Raw genomic sequence first — 24120 nt, forward strand, 5'->3', positions numbered from 1 at the left:
GACCTGTGACTTTTTCTGTGCGTAACCATGTTCTCTTCCCAGCACCAGCTAAGTGCAGAAGGCACAAGGAGACCAGCCTCAGACCAGCTTCCCATGCTACCCGCGAGTCCCACTCAAATGCATGGGGGTTTGCAGTCAGTGTCACAATCCCAACACAAACGATTCTTGTGCTCCCTGGGATGCCTACCTGGGAGAGGGCCTTAAACACCGCTTTGTAAACCACTTCCATGCTCGCTCCACTGGTCTCAGCTGCTTGCTGGATATCACGCAGCCATTTCCTCCTGGTTAAGCTTTGCAAATACTCTGTGTGACTTCGTTCCACACTTGCGGTCAGAAATTCCACCAAGTTATCAGTAGCTTCATCCCCATCGCCAGTGAACTCGGAAGCAACTAACTCAAGGAAAGTCTGGAATGCCCTTGGGGATAGCTTCCCCACTCTGCTGAGCTGTGGGTAACGGGAGCAAAGGTGTTGCTTTGCTAGTAGAAGAAAAAGCAAATAAGACAGGGACAGTCTATTTGAATAAAATGTTTTACTTTTCTTGTGCAAAGTATGAATCAAGCGCTAAACTGACTTTGGGTGGAGTGCTCCAGTCCATCATTCTGGGTTTCTTCCAGCTACCCTCTAAATGTAAGTTGTCACCCTGACAGGTAATCTGCAGCTTCAAGACTGAATGCACCTTTTCCTCGAGATGCCTACTTTCTCACCTACTCAGAAAGAAACCTGCACAGCATTGCTCCTGTGCCCCTTTCGTACCTCTGCAGCATACCTAAACAATAAAGGTCAATGGAAAATAGGAAAGCTGCTTGGAGTTATCAAAAATCAAAGGTATCTTCACGTCAGAACCAAATATTATGGACACTTGAGGGGCTGGTGGGACTGGGCTGCTGGTAGGCATTCTGCATACGGTAATAGTAGTTGGGACTTCACAGAAAAACTATTCATCAATCCCATTAAAAATGTGAAGGCCAGAGTCTACAGATAATTTCACAGATCACTCATATTCCTGGATTTGCCATTATATATATACTTGCAGACGTTATATTTTTCTCTTGAGGCCTTCCAAAGTAACTATCTTTCTTAATTACCCTTCTTTAGATGCCTTTGATGAATTATTGAAGTAACATTTGTATTGTGCTAAATCTCATAAACAAATAGCAAAGAAAACAGAAGCTCTATTTAAGTCACACAGAGGTTGGGACAGCGCTCTGGAATCACCTGTACTGCACCAAGGGATGTAGATGTGGAGCAGAAGGAGCAAGAGCACGTTTAGAAGAATAAATTAGTATGAAAAGCACCTAAAACAATTAAGTGCTGCCTGTTGGCTTCCAGGGGAGTGAAGGAATAAAGATGACCGCACAGAGGCTGCTCCTTCCCATCTTGCACAAGGCCGGGAGTGGAGTCATGCCTCGGTCCCCTTTTTCATGTCCCAGAGATTGCAGCTGGGCTGGCCCACCTACGGGCAAATAAGCTGCAGTAGAAAGGTCTGGCAGAGTTTCCGTTTGCTTGGAGGATGGAGGGATGAGGAATGCCACAAGGCTCAAATTATGATTCCCAAGAATCGCTTTCCCCTATCCACTCATTCTAGTTCACAAACTTCCAATTTGCTCAGAGGTCCTGAAGACAAACGGGATTCACCTGAGACTTGTGATCCTAACAGACTGAGCGTGAAAATGTAAATTTACCCCATCGGTTTCTGTCCAGATGTTACTGAAACCAGCAGCCAGCCTGACAGAGCAGCTCACCCCCCCCCGCGCCAGCTCTCACCGAGGTTCTGGCTCACGGGGGTGCTCTTGCACAGCCCGTGGAACCGCCGGCAGCGCCTGGCCCTGCGGAGCGGGGCTCGCCCGGGGGCCGTGCCCGAGCGCAGCCCGCCTGGCCGCGCTCCTGCCTGCGCCTCCCCGCAGCGCTCCCACGACTCACGCTTTCAGCATTTCTTTTTCTGCATCCTGATTTCAAATCCTGTTGGACTCGAAGAAGTAAAGGAAAGGAAAGAGAGCTATATGTCAAGCTGCTTCCGACTAGCAAAGATAATATAGGTAGAAGCGCAACTTCGCCGTTAAGCAGGGAGTATTTTGTGATCAATACGTACAGTGGTCTATAAGGAATAGTGTAATAGGAAATGCTTTGATTAATGATGCACCGGAACGGGCAGGGATCTGCCCTGGTTGCCTCCCAGCGCACTCAAGACACGGATGTTTATGGGAGCTGAGAGCCTTGTCCTTCTCCCCCAGAAGTGAGGGGGCATTTTATCACCGATTTTAGCTATATGAGTGGCAAGTACTAACTGGCCCCAACCACGGTGGAGCTGACTGTTAATGCTGTCTTATCCTGCCCATCATCTAAAAACATTCAGTGTTTTTTAATTTAATTTCGGATTTTCTGACAGAACTAGGATGGGGAATTTTTTTATGGTATAAAAATGTTTGGATTTTTGCCTCCACTTTCTCCTCTCTTTGAAGAAAGAGATAAAGAAAGAAATACACGTGAAGTTGAACATGGCCTGATGAATGCCTTCATTACTGAGCCACAGCATAATGAATTATTTTACCCATTATATCTGTAATGTTACGCTTTTCACTTACAAGAAAAATCAAATAATTCTACCCACTTTCCACTCTGTGTTTTCATCCAGGAGGAGCGCAATGTCTGTGAACCCTTCCCCAAACCTGCAACGTCTTTGAGAGATTAGGTTGAAGCTGCTAGAAATAGTTTTATGTTGCTGTAGGTGGTATTGATTTTGCTATGCTATCTTTCTATTTATTTGTCCTTTAGTTTATGAGCCCTTCATGGAAGGGACTATGTCCTTCTGTATTTCTGTGGTGTGTTCTGGCATGCTTTCAATACAAGAGAGCTGTAAATCGCCAGTTTCTCCTGTGGCGGTGCAGCCGGGAGACAATTAACCGTAGCATGCCGATTCGCTCCCCACCCCACCAGCTGCCTCAAGCGAGCTAAAGGATAAAGAGATTTCAGTTGTTGCCAAAATGAGCCATTCTCAGTAATATGGGGCAGAACAAGCAACATGAAGATACGTGTGGAGATGAATAAACTGGTCCTCTCCACCCAAGCACACATGCAGACATGTTCTTAATTGCTAATACAGTATTTCAAAGCACCTAATGCCCACATGTTAACATGTATGAGGCTGTCAGACAAGTCCAGGTGAACCTGCAGCACTTCTGTCTGACCCAAGTCTACTCTGTCAAGGACCAAATTTGCTAAGTTTATTCAGAGAAACGAGCCAACAAAGTGAGACTCAAAGTTGCTGCCTAGTTCATGAGAGTTGTACAACAGTGTGGATTACTAAAGGCTATTTGAGACCCATAAGGAAAGCTCCTATGAGATATGTTCCTGCAGATAGCACAGTAAAAATGTGGCTATTAAAAATAGCTGGATAACACAGACAGGCTAGACTAAAAGTGCAAAGCGTGTCCTCAGGCTTTATGTGTGTTTTTCACTGCCATATCACAGCTATATATTACATGTTACAGCTGAAACAATTTTTCAACACAGCACAAAGTCATGAAAGCATTGGGCTACCTCTGACTGGCAATCTGTCGCAGAGGAGTCTCGCGCAGGAGAGGATGGAGCTATGCATTAACAATTAGGTTTGGATAGCTGTTCCTTTTCATTTTATACATCATACCTTGTATGCTTATGACTGCTTGCAAAACCAAAAACTACCGGTGCTTGCCAACAACTTCATTAGCACTGTCGTTGAATGGTTCAAGGCCTACTGTGTTGACATTGTTCTCCCAGAGCAGAGCTGTTTCCTTACCCTTCCTCAAGGCCTCTTTGTCCATCCCTTCCTTGAATGTGCTTAGAACAGCATCCACCTCTTCCAGGTCCAGAAACCCGGATGCATTGTTATCCCACTTTTCAAAAAGTGCTTCCAGAATCAATTTCCGTTGGGCCAAGCGAGACATGTGGTGAACCTACATCAGAGAAACAGCCAGTCTTTAGTAATTCCTGGACACTGATGCTCAGCGTCTACACAAATATGGAAAATACAGTATTTCCTGTGGGTCAGGCCAAATCTGTAAATACACAGCTTAGACCTGGGGATAAATCATTAAACCTGGGAGATATTTAGAAACACTAAAAACAGCCAACAGTTGAGTTTTACCAGGTAGAATCAGCACCGCAGGGGGTTATTTCCCAGTGAACAAATGGAACCCGTGCTGGATCTAAGGTGAGATCAACTCGGGTAAGTGCAAGTTTCCCAGAATACAAATGTCTTCCCAGCAAGAACTAACCACAGCCTTGTTAGTAACACCCAAAGATGTGACAGTTTGTATTTCCATACATTATTATTTTGCTGGTGCTGCCCTGAAGTGCGTGGGCTCCAAGCAAACGCATGTACAATTTGTCCTTTAAACACAGTCTTTGCCCAGCATACAGTGATAAATGGCTGGAGTGGAATTCTCTCAAAGGACAAAATACTGGCAGTGTGTGTTGTGTTCAGCGTGAGGACAGTAGAGCCGTCAGATCCAATATCTCATCCAAATTAGGTCAGCAGCACAGAGGGAAACTAGGAAGAGGGCTAAGGAAAATGCAGCTAGAGAGGCCACTACGGATAGACCCACCACAAAATATATCTGTACTCTGAAGTGATATGGGCACCCTGGTGCTGTGAGTGAGAGTATTGCTGAAGTGGAATATGCTTTTTCAACACATGGCAAGAGCACCTTGTAACTTAAACACAAAGAAGCATGTGCACATTCACATACAGCCATGCGCATAGCAAAACCTAACACACTTGGTTTAGAATCCTCCCCAAAACATCCCCAACCTCATACGTACATGCCAGTGCAGTAGGTCAGAGATCAGGTTCTTGGCTATTATAAAGGTGAATAAGCAGAATGGAATGTTTTGAGCTCTTTCGCAATTAACTATCAACCTGCTGTCTCACTGAGTCCAGAACAGAGAGACAACAGGATGAGTCTGTCATCACTTCTAGAGCTAAGGGCTAGGGAGGGAGGATCCACATGAAAACAAAGGGCTAAAAGGTCTCTTGAAGAAACAGAGAATGCAAGGCTGCACGTGAATAGCTCTGCCAGCATGACATTAGAAGTTGACTTTGTCAGTGTCTGTAGGCATTTGCTTGGGCTTTGTTTGGACATGAGATCAGCAAAACTTATCAATATTTACTTTTTCTAGCTGTTCCATTTTTTCCTCTTCTGTCTGTTTGTATTCTTCTTTGATAAATGCAATAAGCCTCTTCACAGTAGGCAGAGAAATATCTTCACCAACAAATGTCTCCAGGAGCTGTACAAACTGTGGCAGGTTGAGGCAGTTTTTATCAAAGGCACTTCTAGGACGAGAAGCCCAACGGTTCTGAATCTCTGCCATGATGGGATGTAAGTCTGAAAGGCAGAAAGCACAGTGTGTTGCAGGAAGCCAAACGCTGCCCTAAAGCCGGCCACGTGGCAGATATCAACACAGTCCCGAATCCTGCACTTCCTATCCAGTGATAAAATGGCTGGATACGGACTCATGCCATGATGACTCCAGGCCTTAATCTGCCTATACTTTTCTAACAGTATCTCTTCAGAGTTTTGCTCCAGTCTAGCATGGATGCCATCATACAACCAGGCCAAATCACTGAACACAGGTGAGCTGAAATTCTTTTCTTGAAGTCAGCTTTGGGAAATAGTGTTTGTATTTTCACCCAAACTTTCAGCTCACAGCAGTACTGGCACGTCTGCAGACACTGCCAGACGCTATGCGCCCCAGTGAACACACAACTCGGTGACCAAATACCTGGAAATCTAGTGTTTGCAGACTTCCAGTCCTCTGGAATTCTCTCTCCATAGCTGCTATACCTGCAACTTAGGTCAGAAGTCAGAAGGTCACCTGGTGAAAGATAAAATGTACCTTGTAATGATACAAGATTTTAAAAAAGACACAAGATACAGCTTTTCTAAAAGACTTGATTTCTAAATATTCTAAATTTCTAAAGATTTCTAAAAAAATAAATACATATATCCAAGCTCTAGTTTGTGAAGCAGATGAAGAGAGCTGACACGAGCAGTCACCTGACCACGGCACTTCAAACTCCTGGCTAGCTTCAGCTGGAGAATCCTGTCTGTCTGAGTGTGCTGGACCTGCAATTTCAAAAATAAATCTTCCATGAACCAGAGCTCACTAGTCTGAGCACCCTGCTGACTAATGTGTAAAACCTACCTCTGTGTCTCTGGAGTTACTGTTGTTATCAGTAGCTATTTATTTTTACTATCTGGAAATACTGCTTCCTGAAATTCACCTGGTGAATGGTACATTTCTTAAGCCCAGCTAAAAATATCCATTTTAGCAAGAGTAAATAAGATAAATTCTTTTCTGAGATAGGTTCAAAATTATATTTAGACTTCTTGTTTCCATCCACCTTTCTCTCAAAGAGCATCGTACCATCACACCACCATTTCTGCAAGAACAGGGTGGGAATCTGCTCTGAAGATGGAAGCACTGCATGTCCCAGACAATGCACAGCCAGGGACTGTCTGAATGACAGGTGAGTGCTCTGTACTGGGAGTTAACCACAAAAAGCTGTAGGTACCAGCGGGCTGTACTACCAGCTTTACAGCCCTTTCTCTAATAAGTGTCACTAGGCTGCTCTGGCAACGTAGACCCAGCTCTTGTAGTGTTTTAAACTGTGAGACACGAGAGCGTATTCGCAGAGTGCTAGTAAGGAGGTTGGTCCTTCAATACCTCTTAGGAGATACACGGTTGCCCGACCACATCCTTCCTAAACAAGGGCCTTTTCACACAATTAAGGAGTATGGTAGTCCTTTGGAAACACAGTGAGACATTAAAATAAAAGGTTCCTGCTATATGATCTCATAATATATCTCCCTATGGGCCATCACAGTCTAAAAATTATTAAAAGTCATTTCTATATATAATGTGCTCAGTCTCCTGTCTTGCTATACTAATATTACAGAGTGAAACAGAACATGAAGTTTCTCCTTATTATAAAAATGCTGCTGCCTCAGAAAGTCCCTGCTTGAATTAAAGTGTCTGCTCAGTGCCTTGAATACCGATCAGCAGCAAAGTGACTCACCTGCCGTCCTGTGAGAGGAGCACACTCCGAAACCTTGGCAGAAAACACCATGCTGAGAAGACATCAAAGCTATCCTTGTGTGTTCAGAAATCACTCACATTTTTTCAATGGTTTTGAAATGGATTAAAAATACACCTGTAGTTAAATTGGTCCAAATGTATGTGTTGGAAAAGATTAAGGTCTGCCAGAATAAAGGAGAATGCCTTACCTTCACCCTGGTCTTCTACAAGGTCCTCATCCTTCATTCTTGTCTCTGAGCTTGTCTGTTGGTCAAACTGTCTGCCATGCTGCCTAGAAAAACTCTCTTTTCTTCCAGGAGTTTCTTTCACAACCTCTGCAACTGCAGCATCCTGTTCTGAAGCAATGATGTCCATGACTGTCACAGCTCTGTCTTCTGAGGTCACGGTTACAGCTTCAGGTGCAGGTCCTGAAAATGTGTTGGTTGCCTCTGCAATCAAATTGTCCTCCTCCTGACTAACTTGCCCTTCTGATCTAGGTTCTCTGTCCAAGATATGATAATCTTCTTCCCTATTTGTTTCTGTATCAGGCTCTCCACCCAGGCTAAATTCCTCTTCCTCCACCTGTTTTTCAGATCCAGGTTCTCCATATCTACCAAGACCATACTCAGTAGAGGCTGACCCTGGGAAATCTTCCTCCCGTCTGTCTGCGCTTGCAGATTCAGTTTGCCTCTCAGTTTTGATGTCTTCCTGGAAACTGGATTTCTCACTATGTATTGTATCTCCATCCAAATCACTAGCTTCAAAATCAGTGCTTTTCACTGCTGACGCAGCATCCTCACCTTCCTTTCTCAACTCAGCATCACTTGATTCTGCCGCTTGGTTTTCTTCCTTAGAAATTCCTCCAGTCTCAGCTTCACTCATGCCCATTTGTTCAAAAAGACCTTCTCCGACACCAGTTCTCATTCTATATGTGCCTTGTCCATTATCATCTACAGGCTGATACGCTAAAATCTCTCCCTCAGAAATTCCTGATTGAGACAGGACTAACTTTTCACCGAGTTCCTCACAAACTTCCTGGTCATCAGGGGCTCCCCATAAATCTGCAAGCTCAATCTCTTGCAGCTCAATTATTGGCCCTAAAATAAAAAAAAAAATTATTGATAAGTTGATAGTTTGCATTCATTTTATGTTCTCTATTATTGCATAAGGAAATTTTTTTTAAAAAGGAAAAAGGTATTCCCTAACAAATACAAACTATCAGAAAGTACGTTCTGCAAACGTGCATCTCAGAAACACAAACCTTCAGAATAATGTCTTTGCCTGCAGAGATCTGCACTTGTTGTGGATTACACCATATTCATTTTGAAATTTATATCATGTTTCATAGTTCTCCATACTAAGAAGGAAAGCTGTAATTTGCCTTGCATTTAATCCTAGCAATTAATTAATGGCCAATATCTCAAAAATATTTTACTTTCTTGTAGATGATTCTATGTGGTTTTCCTTTATCCTTCTATGTTCCTGGAGAAATTTTAGTGTAAACACGAAATTAACTTCTAATATTGCCCAGTAAGAAACAACGATTGTTTCAGGAAAAGTAGTCTTTCTTTAATCCTACTTCCAAAAAGTACTTCAGAATTTTGTAGGAAGGAAAAGTTTTGGATGCTGAAGCATTTCTGAACATTGCATCACAGTTTGCAAAACGTGTTTGCAAATTATGGTGTGTAGCTCACAGCATTCATTCGTCCTACGGGCTCTGTTCATTTCTGGTAACATTCATAAAATATATATTAACTATACAACCTCATGTGACCTCTAAATGTTTCAGCCCCAGTTGAAACATCCCATATACTTACACTGTCTTGGGTTACAGAATCCCCTCTTAGTAGCCACCGGGCTTCTGTCATAGAAGTCTACCAGCAGGGCAAGTATTTTTTGTCTATCTAAGAGCCCAACCTAGACAAAAAGATTACAATTATTGCTTTTTTTCCTGTGGTTCTTGGGACTTACATCAACATTTGCAGCATTACAAAGGCACCATTAGCTGAGAATTACCTGTGACTGAAAATTATCCATTACCAGAACATCAGTACCAATTTCAAAGAAGTGAATTTATTTCATAGAGGCAAAAATTTCTTCTCTGGGCTTAGCTGGAACCCCTCATGCATATTCCTTTGCAGGCACATCCTCTTGCATATTCTTGACAAATTACAGTTGGATGATTGTAGCCACTTCTGCCAAAGGAGTTCTTCATGTAAAGATCAAAGCTTCAACATTTCACACTTTCAAGACAGATATTGATTGCCTGACAGTACTGCGGAAGAATTTTCACATATTATGGGCCGTGCCGTGTGATGTTAGTGACTGCATAGCGTAGTTTGGTTTTGTGCCCCACCATTTCCTTTGAAGCATGATGTATTGGCAACTGCCTGGGAAAATAATTAGTCCAAAAATCTGAGCTACTGTGACACCCTCCCTAATTTCCTTTAAAAATTCGAACACATTTGACCACAGAGGCGAGAGAGGTATCAGTAGCTCCAGTGCAGAGGAACATGCAGAGTTTATTAAGTCCTTGTTACTTGGGGTGAGTGTATGCAGACAATAAACCCAGGAAAAGACAACGAAATGGATCATTTCCAATCAGGAAATTGTAAGTTTAAAGAGCAAAGCAAATCTAAACGATTTCAAGTTTTCCATTTTATGATGAATTCCTGTTGTCATTATTTCAGTCCTGCCACCTTTGTAATCTCCTTCTCATTAGCGAAATACAGTAGTTAATTAGAGAACGGATTTACTTAAGTTCATTATTTGTAGCAAGTCGCTTTCCAACTGAATTATTGATTTCCTTTTCACATTTTGTTTTTAGATGAAAAACTGCAAAACGTAAAATTCGCCAAGCTTTTAATTCCTTGTGAACTTTTCCTGCCCTTAGACTGAAGAAATACAGGAAGAAGTTTGCTGCTCTTTTCTGGAAATGAGCTCAAGGTGACTGCGTTATTTATAATCTAAAACCATAATTAATGGCATCAGTGTAAGGAAGAGAGGATTTGAAAACAACTGAGAGATACCCTTCTGGATCTGCTGGTGAAGTGCCTCCCGAGGAAGCTAATACTGAAAACTAAGTGAATACATCACGTTTTCTCCAACACCTTTCCTCTACAGGGAACTGAAAGCCTTTTGCAAATTCTGAGGAAAGGATCAGAACTGAAATGTAAGCAGCCATCCAGTCCAGACTTAGTGTTTCAGACTCCTGTAACTTAATTCCTGCTGGTAAAAAAATGAGGCAAATTACAGTTGAATTTCAGCCATGTGTGGGTTTGGAACAACAAATGTCACCACATAATTCTGTCCCTAAACTTACAAGATGTAGGCCCTGATTCCCGGTGTCTTCATCTTCTTGACATTAATATACAAATATCTTGCACGCTCCCACGCAAATATTTCTTGATGCTGTTTGGTTTTCAGTTGAATATATCAGATCAGATTCTGCATCCATTTAGTAGATACGCAGAACATTTCTGAAGATGTTACCAGATCACTGCGTAATATTTGGATTCTCCATTCAGTATTTCCATTACACACGCTTAAGTTTCCCTTTACGTTTCCTCAGCTGTTGCTTGTCACAATCATCTGCTGGCTGCCTTGAAGTTGGCAGCACTAATGCAAAGCTTTATGTTATTAAAAAGGTAAATTCAATGAATAAAGTATTATTAAAATAAAAATGTTGGTTTGGGATTCAGATACATTGTTGTCATTTTAAAATAAAATACTTGGAGGATTTAGAGAACTCATATTCTAGAAGATTTTTGTGATTTAGATTAAATAGTTTTATTTTTACATTAAAAATAGTAAATTCCTTGTAAGAAATTACAGAATATGAATTAGGGGTGTATTTCCCACCTTGTTTTAACATTTACAATTTGTACAGATTTGCCATTCTGCCAGAGGTCCCAGACACTTTTCCTTACAACTTATTTTGGGAGGGATACGTCACAGTAAAGTTATCTATAGAGAAGAGGAGCATTACAACAGGAACACCAGTTCCAGGGTCCTATACCCAGCTACGCTATCGTTTGGTGTTCCTACTTTTTACTAGAAAAGGTCATGCTTCTTTGTACTTCGTGTGTGACTGGGGAGGCTGGTGAAAGATTCCTGCCCATCCGCGTTTCGTTCTGAGTCTTGTCGTCGGGACAGGTACAGCAGCCACTATAAATAACAGCAGGCCATCTGTGTTTGTACAACCGCCCAAAACTTGTCTCCACTTTTAACGAGTGCCAACTTTCGTGGCTGGAGAGTTAAAACACGTTGACCCAATTTTCTTGTCACCTCGATATTGGCAGGTGATGATTCTCAGTTGTTTTCAGCAACGCTCTGTGATCTCTGAGTAATTCCTTTAGCAATGCAGACTAAACCAGACTTGCCATTTAATCAGTGATAGGTCAGTGTTTAACCTCTTGATTGTTTTTTTGGAAATGTGATGCGTGTATCCCGAACACCACAATATGCTTGTTAGCGAGCTAGATGGGAAGAACAGACACGCAGAAAAGGTCATGAGAAAGCAGACTCTCTTGTTGCTGTACTGCAAGAAAGGTAATCAGGAGTGTCTCGAACTTCATTAGTTTGAAAAATAATCTCTGACTGAATTCAGTTACATTTAAAGATCCTGGGCTTAAAACATCCCTGAAAATTAATGCAGATTCTGTTATAATGTATAAAAGAAACTAGACCTGATACATAGAATCATAGAATCATTCTGGTTGGAAAAGACCCTTGGGATCATCGAGTCCAACCATCAACCCCACTCTACAACGTTCTCCCCTACACCATATCCCCCAACACCCCATCTAAACGACTCTTAAACACATTCAGGGCTGGTGACTCCACCACCTCCCTGGGCAGCCTATTCCAGTGTCTGACCACTCTTTCTGTGAAGAATTTTTTCCTAATGTCCAGCCTAAACCTACCCTGTTGCAGCTTGAAGCCACGTGAGCACAGAGAGGGAATAAGCTTAAAATTTACCGAACTGTTGCCTTTTTGGGCATTAGCGCAGTTCTGCTGTGTTCTGGTATTGTCTTGGAAAGTTTCTGCTTCACTGTATAGTCCGGGCTGTTCTTGCTGAGCTGCCATCCTTCTGGATGCATGCATTTGAAATCATAATAATGATCATGTGGATACCTTCTAATTTGACTGTAATTTAAACTCTGCTTTCTCAGCTCCCTGGCCTTAATTGCAACTCACTGAGGCAGCCAGCCACGCTCACCATGCAGACTGGAATAACTGCCTGCTGCCAAAGAAATGTAAATGAGGAACTGAAACAACTGCTTCGCTGTGCTTTGCAGAATGACTACTACAGGTAATGGATCACATTCAAGTTGTAGAAGTCCTTGGGTTAGTTTGCATCTTTTATCTTCCCTGTGGGTACAGTATGGCAGGACTTATTAGAGCTATACAAAAGAAACCAGGTCAGGTTTAAAAGAACTGCACGGTCCACACTACAGTTTAGTGAACTCAGTTTGCAGAGCAAGGCTACCACGGAGGCTAGAAACAGCCACCATGTTTGTGCTCGAATCGTTTTTTTTCTGGGCAGTGACGGCGTCTGTGCTGATAGCTGCTCGCTCTTGTTATGTTGTGCTAGCGTTTTTGGCTCTTTGCCTCTGAGATTCCACTGGGATTAGTAGCATGGAGATGGTGATTACTGCAGCAGAAATAATAGGAAGAAAGTCACGTTAAAACATGAAAGGGAAAGAAGGGATCCTTTCAAAATGCGTGGCAAAGATAGGATTCAGCTTTGTATATTACTCTACCCAGGAGGATCCGTCATAGTCTTTCTGACAGAGCAAAAGGAAAATGAAATGTCTTCTAACTGAGAAGCAGACACATTTCTCTCCTCATCCCTGAAACAGCAACTTGCCTGCTGTTCTCTAAAACACACTATTGGTGTTGAAACATGCTGTGTAATTCTATTCTCTTAGAGGTAATGACATTATTAGCATGACATTGTAGAGCACAGCTCATTCTGGGTAGGCATGCTGTAAACATCACCAGGGGAGTGCTGGACGGAATATATAATTTATGTAGGGGAGAAAACTGTAAGATTATGGCAACCATTTGCTGTGTAGTAGCCGGCAACTGGCTAGGTTGGGCTACTCATAACAAGCACCATACTTTTTGGATGAAGCCCAAGTTTTTAAGAATAGCTTATGCCATTGATTCTTCAGCTCCTACTATTTACTGTTTCTATAAAAAAATCTAGCTTTTTTTTTTTTTTTTTTTTTTTTTTTTTTAATGGGGATGCAGGTGTATTCAGAGGATGATAGATAGAGTTTAGAGCTGCTGAAAACCAAATTATGGCTTTTGAGTTCCAGTTCCGGCTCTGTAACTGACTCATTGTATTTTAATTTCCTGCCCATAAACTGTGGCTGAAGTTCACAGTACTTTTCTCAGAGCTGTTGTAAAGATAGATTATTTTGCATTGTAAATTTAAACTATTATGAGATTTATTGATAGAAGCCCTAAAGGTGTATAAATTAATGCAACATAATTAACGCAATATATGTTACTATTGTAGTAACATGCACATTTGTTAAGGTCAATCTACATTAGGTGATCTTTTCTGAAGTACAGCTGAATAGACAAATCAGCACCCAAACATTCTGAACGCGCTGTGGGAGCAAGTAATGACCAGAAGTAGTGAAGTTTCTAGTTAATTTCTTCTCCAGAAAAATTGAACTTCAGCCCCAAGTCATCACCTTAGGGCAATCAGTTTCTAATTAGCCATCAGCTTATAGGCTATTGGCTATTTCTGTGTCTGAGACCGATGAATTTGAAGACAACGCAGCTTCTAAAATAATGCTGAGTAAGCACAAAGAGAGTATCTAGAGTCATGAAGAATAAAAAGAAGGCAGTGACACAGAGAAATACCAACCTGGTAGCATCACCATGTTAAAATTAAGTTGAGAGCTGCTTTGCCTACCTTTCCATAATCACAATCTAGGAAGAGGTCAGTAAACATCTGCCTCCACGTATCATGTCTTCTTGCTTCTTGGAAGTCATCAGCACGCTGACAGAGATGCTTCAGGATTTCTTGGAACGTGTCATTTGAAAAATGTTCAGTGTAGGAATGGACATACTATGGAGAGAAAGCAGCGGTGTAAATGGTTAGCTTTCTTCAAGTATTTTCAGCTTTATTTGAACTCTTAAATATCTATTGCATGCAATGAAATATATAGGAATTTGTTGTTCAATCTGCTAACGCAATGCAGGCTTGGTGCATGGATGCTACACTGGCCTACTTCGTTTTTTCTCTCAGAAGCAGCAATATTCTCCAAAAAAGCCTGCGACACCGCAGCGCTAGGCACTGCTCAAATGCATATTGAACAATTCCTCTCCTGGCCCAGAGGTTGCTTATCACGTTCGGTAGGTCAGGGATGCTGGATCAGAATCCTTCCTGTGAAACGCCTTTCCTTAAGCAGGGGTATCTCAGGGAGGATATAAGTTCTCCATGGTTTCCTGCAGCATTTAGTATTCTTGACTTTACACCCAAGGAGACATTTTGAGCCATTAGTTTTTGCAGACCTGACAGTCACTCAACTCTCTAATGCCACAAAATGACCATTGCCTACAACTTCAGTGTTTAGAGAACCAGTCTGGATACAATAAAAAAAGGAAAGAACCTTTTGAAAACGAGCCTGCTGTCACCTAAGTCTTCTGACACTGGGAATACTACTGACTCCAGATTTATTTTAAGTTCTAGCCTTGGAGACACTTTAACACTTTGGATTTATAGCCATGTGGTTTTTATGAGCAAAAGCAATATGGTTCTAAAAATGTGGTGTGCATGACATAAATAATAATGGCCATCAGAACAAACCACAATCCCAAAGCCTGTGCTGAGTTATTATAGCGGGTTTCTGGAGCCAGCCACGGTAACAGGGAGCCTATACAGTTAAAAAGAGGAATTTGCAAACACGGAATGTTTCCCATTATCCCATTTTTAGAGTATGGATACCTGACACAACTGCTAGAACTTCTTGGACTTGTTGAAATACTGCACAGGCATTAACAAACTGAAATATTGAAGTATTATTATTCATGTCTTTATTGCATAATTTCCAAGTATATGGGACAAGTGGAGAGGAAGAGCAGAAAAGCAGCAACCAAAGGCCTGAGGGGTGGCTGGCGGGAAAGAAGAACTCCTAACGCAATGTGTGGTTTTTCTGCATTTCAGCATAAAAAGAGCGAATGTAGGTGGGTTGGACAGAAGGCGGCAGATCTGGGGCTACATGTATCTTAGTAGCTTTTCGGAGCTATTACAACCTGGAGCCCTGCGAGAGATGAACCTTAGAGATGACAGCAGTTGGGAGGAGGCAGGTTGGACAAGCAGGTTGTTATTTTGTATGTCATCTTGATGACACATCCAAAGGCTTGTGTATTAATGCTGCTGTCTAACAGCTCCACAGAAAATATTTTAGAAGCGTATGTTCAGCTATGTGGGCAGGAGGAACTATCGTAGAGTCATAAGCTTTTCTTAGCTGATGTGTGTAAAGCACTCTTCTGTGTAAAGAACTGTACGCATAATAAGCATACATTTATTTATTACTAACCTAGAGATTTTGACAGCCACCAGAAGAAAGCTGGCACACCTCCTTCTTGCTACCCAGTGTGAGACCTGATGTGTTCGCGAGCACATTATCACCAATAACAATGGACCTTTGCCTTTTGTTCCTGCTGATCTCAAGAGAAACCGAGGAAGCCACATGCAAAGATGGAAAATAATCTCACCTTAAAGCCCAATTCTGACCCTACAAAGGCAATGGGAGTATTTCCCTCGGTGTCAATAGCTTTGCGTCAGACCGCTGGGGGTTCTGCATGTTAGAGTACAAAGCCTGCGAAATAAACTATTAAGGACTGGTTTCTGGGATTTAAACACTTTTAATATGAATGACCCCGTGAGTTTGTCACGAAGGATGTAAAAATACAACAGCCACTGTTCTGCATGTCTGAAAAAAAACCCAAAACCCAACAACAACGTGTGAGGTCTCTCTACTGAGTGTCTAACAGCCTTTAAGTAACCCAAAGTTGCAATGAATTCAAGGAAGAAGAAAAAAATTGCCATTTAATTTTAAGGTCCATTAAAAAGCAATGCTTTCCACATGTGAAAGGGCCTGGACCAGCGTGCAGAAAGATCATCTCTCTTTCTGGTTTTGGTGGATGATGCAGACTGATGAACAAAGGTAAATTGTGGCTGAGGATTAGAAGCAGCCCTGTCCTGAGAGCAAGGTCTGTGATTATGGAACAGTTCCCAAGGGAAGTGATGAAAGCCTCGTCATTTGATTCAATTAAAGCCGGACTGGAAAAAGCATCAGAGAATATATTCTGAGAAGAACGATGCGCTGACTGGTAAATCGGGCAGCTTGACAGTCCCTGTCTTTTGTACTTCTGATCTCTGTTGTCATATCTTTAATTGAGTTAAAATAAAGAGTACACAAAATATATTTTAAAACATTTTTCTAATGCTAATGGAGCATGAATTCATTCAGTGCTTATACATGTACCATAGGGGTTATAGATTGATGCTTCATTTCACTGACAAAAGCAATTCTCTGGGCTCACATTATCCACAATAGTTTTCTTAATTAAATGCAGTTATTCTGAGGTTAAATTTAAAAATACCTCATTTCAAGCTTAAAAAAGCCTTCAACAAGTTATCATAAAAATGCATCTCTCTGCAAAATACCGAACATGTGAGTCTCCTGAGGGCGAAGAAGGAACAAAAATCACACATGGTTGCTTGAAATTAGTCTCTGCACAGCTGCGTTATACTCTGTTTTTAATTATTGTAACAGCACCCATTAGCACTGCTGCAATTGAGGGTCTGTCCTTATTTCTATTCTAAACATCCTTTTTCACAGGTTTAATTACTAAGCCATAAAATTTAGCTCTGTCGTAGGTAGAAATGGCTGGCAAAGTCTTGGCCTGGAGAGTTTTTCAAGTAAATTTAGTTTGAACTGATTTGGTCATTTTCAAATTGATGAAGAGCAGAGTAAAGGGGTGAAACTTCTTACTACATTTCTTGATTTTGGTGAGTTAAAACCACACTTCTGACATCTCTCAATAACAGCGTTTGATTTTAAAACTGCATATTTTTCAGCCTGGTTTCAGCTTCACATACATTTTTGACATTTGTTGCAGTTTGGCTGTGGTTTAGGCCAGAAATAGTTCAGGGCAGAAAATGGTAGAGCTTCTCATCCCAGTTAATTACTTGTTAGGTTTTTCTATGGTTAATAGGATTTCATCAGAAATAACAATAGCTGGGGGACGGTATTAATTACCTCAGGCTAATGGTTATATGTGGCCACTGAACCTCCCTTGAACAGCCAATGCAAAATCTGAATTCCCAAGTGATTCCAGGTTTGTCTCTTTGCAACGTATTGGTGACAGAGGGCTTTGGCATTCTAGAAAGGGCCTGAGAGGGATGTCCTAAAAACCACTGCTTCCAGAGTGACTTCTCAGAGAGCGGCACAGGCTGCAGCTCCAAGGAAGGCAAAATACTTCCCCCTTGCTGGCCAGAATGGAAGCGTTGTGACAGCAGAGGACAGATATGGAGATGGAACATGAAATGTCCTGATACAACCAGTTGCCTGGGATGCTGGAGAAGTGAAGCCCTTCACTTACTCAGCTGTCCACAAGGAAATGCTACTACTTTGTGGTAAACATCATATTCTGAATCAGGTGCTCTTATTTCATCTCTCACCTCTGTGAATTCACCTATGTTGACTTTTTTTGCCAATGTGTCGACAATTTCCAGCTTCCTGTCATAGATTGCTAGTAAAAAACAAAGAGATATTGGTTTAGAAAGCAAACTGTTGTGGTTTTGGATATTGTACATATTTTTTTGCATAATGTATGTTACATTAACTTTTTCCTCATGTTGGATTACATTTATTTGAGGCTATCCTACATAGCAGCTGAAGCATCCGACTGTATAGAAGCTATCTAAATGTGATTCTTACATGTTTCTCTTGCTGCGAATCTGCACTTACCAGAACTGTATAGTCATTTTTATTCTTGACATACGTTGGTGCAAATTGCAATGATTTGAATGGTACTTACAACAACAAATGTGAGGTAAGAAACTATTTTGGATTTAACAAACATAAAACTGCCTTAAAATTCTGGGGACGTGGCTTCTGCTTTGCAAGAGTGGAACCTGAAAATCCTAGTAATTTTCCCAAGAAGCTCTTTGGGAATATTTTTACTGATGATGACACTCAAAACTATCTTTTGGTCATCTTCTGGGCTGCTGTAATGGAAGTGAGAAGGTGCGTCAAATGTTTACATAGATTTCTGCATGAGATCTTTGAGCGCAGGCACACTATTTCTGTTGGGATTATTTTTCTGTTCTTTCTTCTACAATATGTCAAGAATGATGAGAAAATCCACCATAAAATGCATTTATCTCTCATTGGTTAAGACATTCCTAAACTGTACATTATTAAACTATAAAACAAAGCTTAATGTTCTGTTAATGTATATTGGATGCTATTGAATTAAATACACTAAGAAACGGAGTTGCACTACTAGTGAAATATGACATAAAACACCTCAGGCACCTGTAGAGCAAGGATCTGGACAGAAACTTCCTTCTCAATCTCACGTCCCAGTATCTGTTCGCACTGGAGAACCACAGCCACCACAGCAGGAGCACGAGGGCTGTGTTTGGCATTTGCACAATGTACTACCAATATAGAACGATTACTCGGAGGCACAATTTTGTAATATAGAAAGGGCTGAGCAAGGGCAAGCTCTAGACAGAGGTGACTCCATCAGCCAGCAGAAATGCTCTCTGGAGGTTCCCTGCTTATCATCCCATCTTCCAGCAAAGGCAGATTTGTTATTATTGATGATCATTACAGCTATCAATGTAAAGGGCTGGCAGGAGGCTGTATGTTGCCACTTCAATGTTCCTGGCTCTATCTATTCAATTATCATTATTCAGGGAGGTCAACTGTATGCTATGTAAAATGGGCAGGAGTTATGCAAGTCTTTCTGTGCTGAGTGCTCTGATACAGAGGTCCTTGTGCCGTGTCACTGCCATGCTTGGGACTGGCAAAGGGAACAGCTAGACAAGATGTGGGATTTGGTGGAGCGTCAGGTAAGCTTCAGCATTTTCCCTGAAACCATAAAAGGTTTGACATTGTCAGACTTTAATTTTTTCGATCCTACCTTTCCTCCATACCTTCCAGTATGCCAAGCTGTCCATGGGATTTCCAAGACCACCATGTGATAGGGCAGGTGAAGTAGGAGGTTGTTACAGTGCTTCTTAAAAATAGTGATAAGCAGATGGCAATGTCTGGCTAATGTAGGATGTAAGTGGAAAAGGCCTGCATCTGATATTATTATCTCTCTGAAAGATTTTTTAAACTTACCTCTGTACTTTTTAAGATCCTATTAATGAACCACATGGTGGTTCAGTCTCTTTCCAATCTGTCTGAAGATTTGTGGTGAATATCCTAGCTGGTGTAACTATCCTTATAGATTCTTTCTCTATTATCAAATCCATTTGCTGTTTGCTCATGGTTTGCGTCAGAATTCAGACCACAGAAATAAAACTAAAGGAGACACGTCAAAAAATTACCTTGTCTCACATCTATGGGAGTAGAAGCAATGACATCCAGAAAAGACCTCAGGGCACTCTGAACCTACAAATCAAGGTAATAGTCAAAGGCCTGTTTCATGCAGACAACAGTAGGCAATTACTAAAATAAATCACCCGCAATAATTAGTTGTATGGGCCAGCCATTCTTCTTACCACACATAGGTGGGCCCTGTTAAGTGTAGACCTTGTCTTTGTTGTCCTGTGTGTAACCACAGGACAATTTCCCAGGAAAGATGCCTGTACCAAGAGATGTATTACAATTACTGCAAATCTCACATTTTATGAGCTGCAGTATCAATTTGTACGAGTTACAGGGGTAGAAAGAAGATTTAACGGAGGACAAGAGTTGCTGCCCCAGATGTTTTTAAGGGGATTCTGAGGGATAATCAGCTGCAGAGAAGGACGTCCAGGGATGAGGTATGTATCCAACAGCCTCAGGAGTGTCTGAGCACCTCACAGGCCATTTAGCTTCCCAGGACGTCTGTGGAAAACGCATTGCAATCCTTCCATGTGCTCGTGAGGAATCGGGGCTTGGGGAGGCTAAGTGGTAGACAGCGACCTGCACCCTGACCCTAAGGGATGTCAGAGCCATTACCCATCCTTGTGCTCCGTGCTGCCATGCCAGGGCAGACTGCACTATCACAATCTTCCCTTTCGTCCCGTCTGGAACAATCACAGCAGTGTCTTAATAAGGATCATCCCTAGTTACCAGTGCAACCGGTACTCTGCCACTGACATCCACTGTCCGCTCTTTGAACTGAGCTGCCAGCGCCTCCTTTCTCATCTCTTTCACCTGAAACTTCGTATTTTCCACCTGCTCCTTTTCTTTACGTTTGTTCTTTGCCTCAGACTTCATCCTGGCCAGCCTGTAGGACATGGGAATATGGTTTAGAAAGATACCGTCATAAACACATTTATGCTAGATTAAGACTACACTGAAGAACAAAAGGAAAGGAAATAACTTCTTACTGAAATTCTTGTCCTTTTAGTACAAGCAGACTTTTCTCCAAAGAAATACTTGATGTTTGGGGCATAAAATTACTAGTGTGGCTATTGGGCTAGATATTAGTAATCTGTGTTTTCAGAGGGCAGCTCCAAGGACGTGAGAGTATTTATGTTCTGACATGTATCATCTCCTGAAATCTAGTGTAACTATGAATCTGCAGAAATAACCTCTGAGTGTCAGATACATGCATGTAGAGAGAGCCTCTTGTAGAGTATACGGTAGATATTTAAGGGAAAATCATCTGTACAGCTCTCTTAGTTTGTCGAGTTTCAACAGTGATAATTTTTACCTTCACATTTATAATGGCATTAATCATTTCTTTTGTAGACATCCTTCAGTTTCCTTTCAATTTCAGCAGGAACAGACGTGCCTAATTTTGATACACTTGATTTACCAACAAAATTGCATCAGTATACATTTGTCTCAAAGCCTGAGTACCATTTCACATGAGCACTTCACTGTCAAAGAACAACATTCAATGGAATTTCTGAAGCAGTCCCACACAATGAAGTCCTTACTGCCTTAAGACAGGGATAATACACCAACCTCTCCGTCATTTTGAACACATAGAGTTTGCAAGCGTGGACTAAATGTACCTCCTTTCGTCTTCCATCTTCTTTGCTTCTCTAATCACCCAGCCATGTTTTTCCCAATCCTCCATTTCGCGCATCAAAAGAACTGAATAAAATTGATCCCACTGAACTCATCTGTTTTGGTTTTTACTTTGTTCATTCATGCAATGTTAAAAAAAAGCTTTTAGGAAGTTCAAAATGCTTAAAGCCAAGGGATCAGTTCATATGGGGAGCACAGTTCGTGCTCACGGAGGCTGCTGGACTCTCTGCATTGAGGCAGCTGCTCTCCCGTACACCCTTAGAGCTGGTCAGAGTAAGGGGAATTGCTCCTCTTTTGTACCTGAGAAAACACTAATCCAGAAACTATATTTTTACTAACGATTTCTGCTCCCTTCCCCTCCCTGTGTTTCACATATTGTGAAGATGGGCTGATCCTGTCCCTGCTCTCTTCTTTTGCTACGGGGCCATCCTAGTAATTATAAAACAATGATATTTTCATTAATGAATAGAAAGGCCTGTTTAACACGTTACAGCAATACACTTTGATCACAGTCAGTTTTATCATAGGTATTTGTTCTTCATGGACACTTATCACAGATGTTTCTTAATGAATAATTGGGTTCCTTAATCAATTGTGCGCATGGCACAAGTGCCTGCTGAGGCAGTTCAGCCTCCGGCACTTTGATCGCAGGGGAAGGGTAAAATAATTTCCTGTCTTCTGACTCCTTCAGACACGGCAAAGAGGAGATATGGAGCAGGTACCAAGCTAAACGGACTAGCAGATTTTTCTCAAACGTAAGCTACAGACAGAAAATCAGAGCATTTCTAACTGCAGCTCCTCCTGAAAGCTGAATGCAGAGCTAAGGCCATGATTAATTTGGGCAGTGCCCAGCACAAGTTCCATCGCGTGCTGCACTGTGCTGCAGTTTCGCATTTATTTCTAGGGTCCTAAACCACCAGGCAGCTGCATCCTCTGCTTGGTGTCCCTGGCTTGGGACAAAATGTTTTCCCCCGAGACGATAAAGGCACAACAGGCTCTAACAGCGCTGGGCGCCCGTTTCAAAGCGAGCTCATTTCAGTATTAGACATTTCCAGAAAAGATGAGATGGCAGCGAGGGTGACTTCTCCCTGCAGAATGAAACATGTTTCTTCAGGAAGACAGCCGCCTAACTCCCACACAAGGACGGGTGACTCAGACTGAAGGACTACCATCCCTGGACCAATACCGTCTCTGTTTCAGGTACCAATCCATTTGGATAAGGAATTTCTCCCATCTGTTCTCCTGCATGTTTTGACTCCCAGTCAGACAGCAGTTAAGGAGAGACTGGCGGAAGCCTGAGAGAGCTGACTGAGGGTGGGTAAGCTTTAGAGAAGAACCTGGGGTGAAATCCAGCCTTTCCTGAAGGTAATGTCAAGGTTTCCGGGAGCTTCATTTGGGCCAGAATTTCATTCCTCATTTTCTGGTGCTTATGTGAGACATTTTGAGCACAAACTGGCATTTCTCTTGTAAAGTTCTTTTCCTGTTTAGAAAGCTAGTGACTCAAATTACGAGTCTCAGTGCTACATGGTGTTGGTAAAATCCTGTGCTGCTGTGATTTAAGAATCCTATGCAAATCCCACAATACAGCCATCACAAATATGTAAATCCGGAGCTGCTGAGAATGCAAATCCCATGATACTACTACCAGCAGATATGCAAAACCTGCTACAGCTATGGCTGCATAAATCCCCGTGGCAGTGCTGTCTACGGAGAGATTGATTTCCACAAGTCTTGATAGTCACTTCTTTTGCATCAGCTTTGATAGTTACAAATTGAGAACCTGTCTCCAAACGTAAACATGGGCTTAACAGCCAAGGCCAAGATAACATGTCACTGGTAGCCAACACTTTGCATTCTACAGGAAAATCTGACCTCTCCAGAAATAAGCTCTGATTCACAATGAAAGCTAAGAGTGTTTTAGCAGGAAAAAAAACCCCAACAACAAAACTCCCAAAACCTAACAAAAAAAACCCAACCCAAAACCCAGGGAAATTTTATGTGCTTTAATTCAATTTCTTTTGCAAAATAAAAATAAGATATGGTTCGGAACTTTGTACATCCAGGCGTCACTCTGTGAAGCAATATGAACGGTGAAACAGTCCCCAAAACAAAGGTGTGGCAAGGCTGGCATCCTAAGCATCCCCCCAGAACAGCCTGTGCTGGAGTGAAAGCTCACTGAAAAAGATGTTTCCCTGGATCATTTGTTTCAGTGGACCAGCATTTTAAAAGAATTTTTAAAAAAATCTAAAATCTTTTAGCAGCTCTGGCTGTACTACTGTGTGTCTGCTCATGAAGAAAAGCCAAAAAACTGAGCTCTTACACATTGGCGATGATCAGTCAGTTGTTAGAATCATTCTTATCTGGGGGGAAAAAGGAGGTAAGCGACTGTATGAAATTCACTTATCACACTGCTTTAGTTGTATTCACACAAGGCATGTTCCTATGAACTGTAACAGTATGCGGACTAGAAATGTAGAGAGACAGAAATTCAGAGCGGTAGAGAGAGATTTAACATATTCTTTTATTCATTATAATACTGGGAACTTCAATTATCTTCATTTAGAGTTTATGAATAAGACATCTCAGCATTTTACTTCCCTCATTCCTGACACTGAAACCCTGAAACCAATTTTCAAGCTGTATGTACTATTTATGCAAATAGAAGAGACTGCCATTCAAATAGAAGTCATCATTCTACAAACACAGATATAGAATAAAGTGATCTAGTAGTGAATAATTTTGACATGATTCACAATCACCTCTGGGTCATCTATAAACACAAATGTTCACTTCTGTATTTTTCTGAATAAAGCAATTAAAATGAAA

The 24120-nt window shown here is 41.6% G+C and overlaps 1 protein-coding gene across 1 annotated transcript in view; it reads right to left on the bottom strand.

The window, feature by feature from the left end:
- Positions 1–24120, bottom strand: part of EFCAB5 (EF-hand calcium binding domain 5) — a 43982-nt gene that overhangs the window by 8421 nt on the left and 11441 nt on the right. The window contains exons 5-15 of the mRNA XM_063342563.1: positions 20386–20542; positions 19656–19719; positions 17772–17842; positions 13992–14147; positions 8875–8974; positions 7267–8154; positions 6037–6105; positions 5762–5854; positions 5150–5364; positions 3777–3933; positions 188–477 (exon numbers count right to left, since the gene is read on the bottom strand). Of these exons, the coding sequence (XP_063198633.1) occupies positions 188–477; positions 3777–3933; positions 5150–5364; positions 5762–5854; positions 6037–6105; positions 7267–8154; positions 8875–8974; positions 13992–14147; positions 17772–17842; positions 19656–19719; positions 20386–20542 (2260 nt within the window). The remainder of the gene's footprint in view (positions 1–187; positions 478–3776; positions 3934–5149; positions 5365–5761; positions 5855–6036; positions 6106–7266; positions 8155–8874; positions 8975–13991; positions 14148–17771; positions 17843–19655; positions 19720–20385; positions 20543–24120) is intronic.

The sequence above is a fragment of the Chroicocephalus ridibundus genome, chromosome 7 (genome assembly GCF_963924245.1).
Source record: "Chroicocephalus ridibundus chromosome 7, bChrRid1.1, whole genome shotgun sequence".
Classification (NCBI taxonomy): domain Eukaryota; kingdom Metazoa; phylum Chordata; class Aves; order Charadriiformes; family Laridae; genus Chroicocephalus; species Chroicocephalus ridibundus.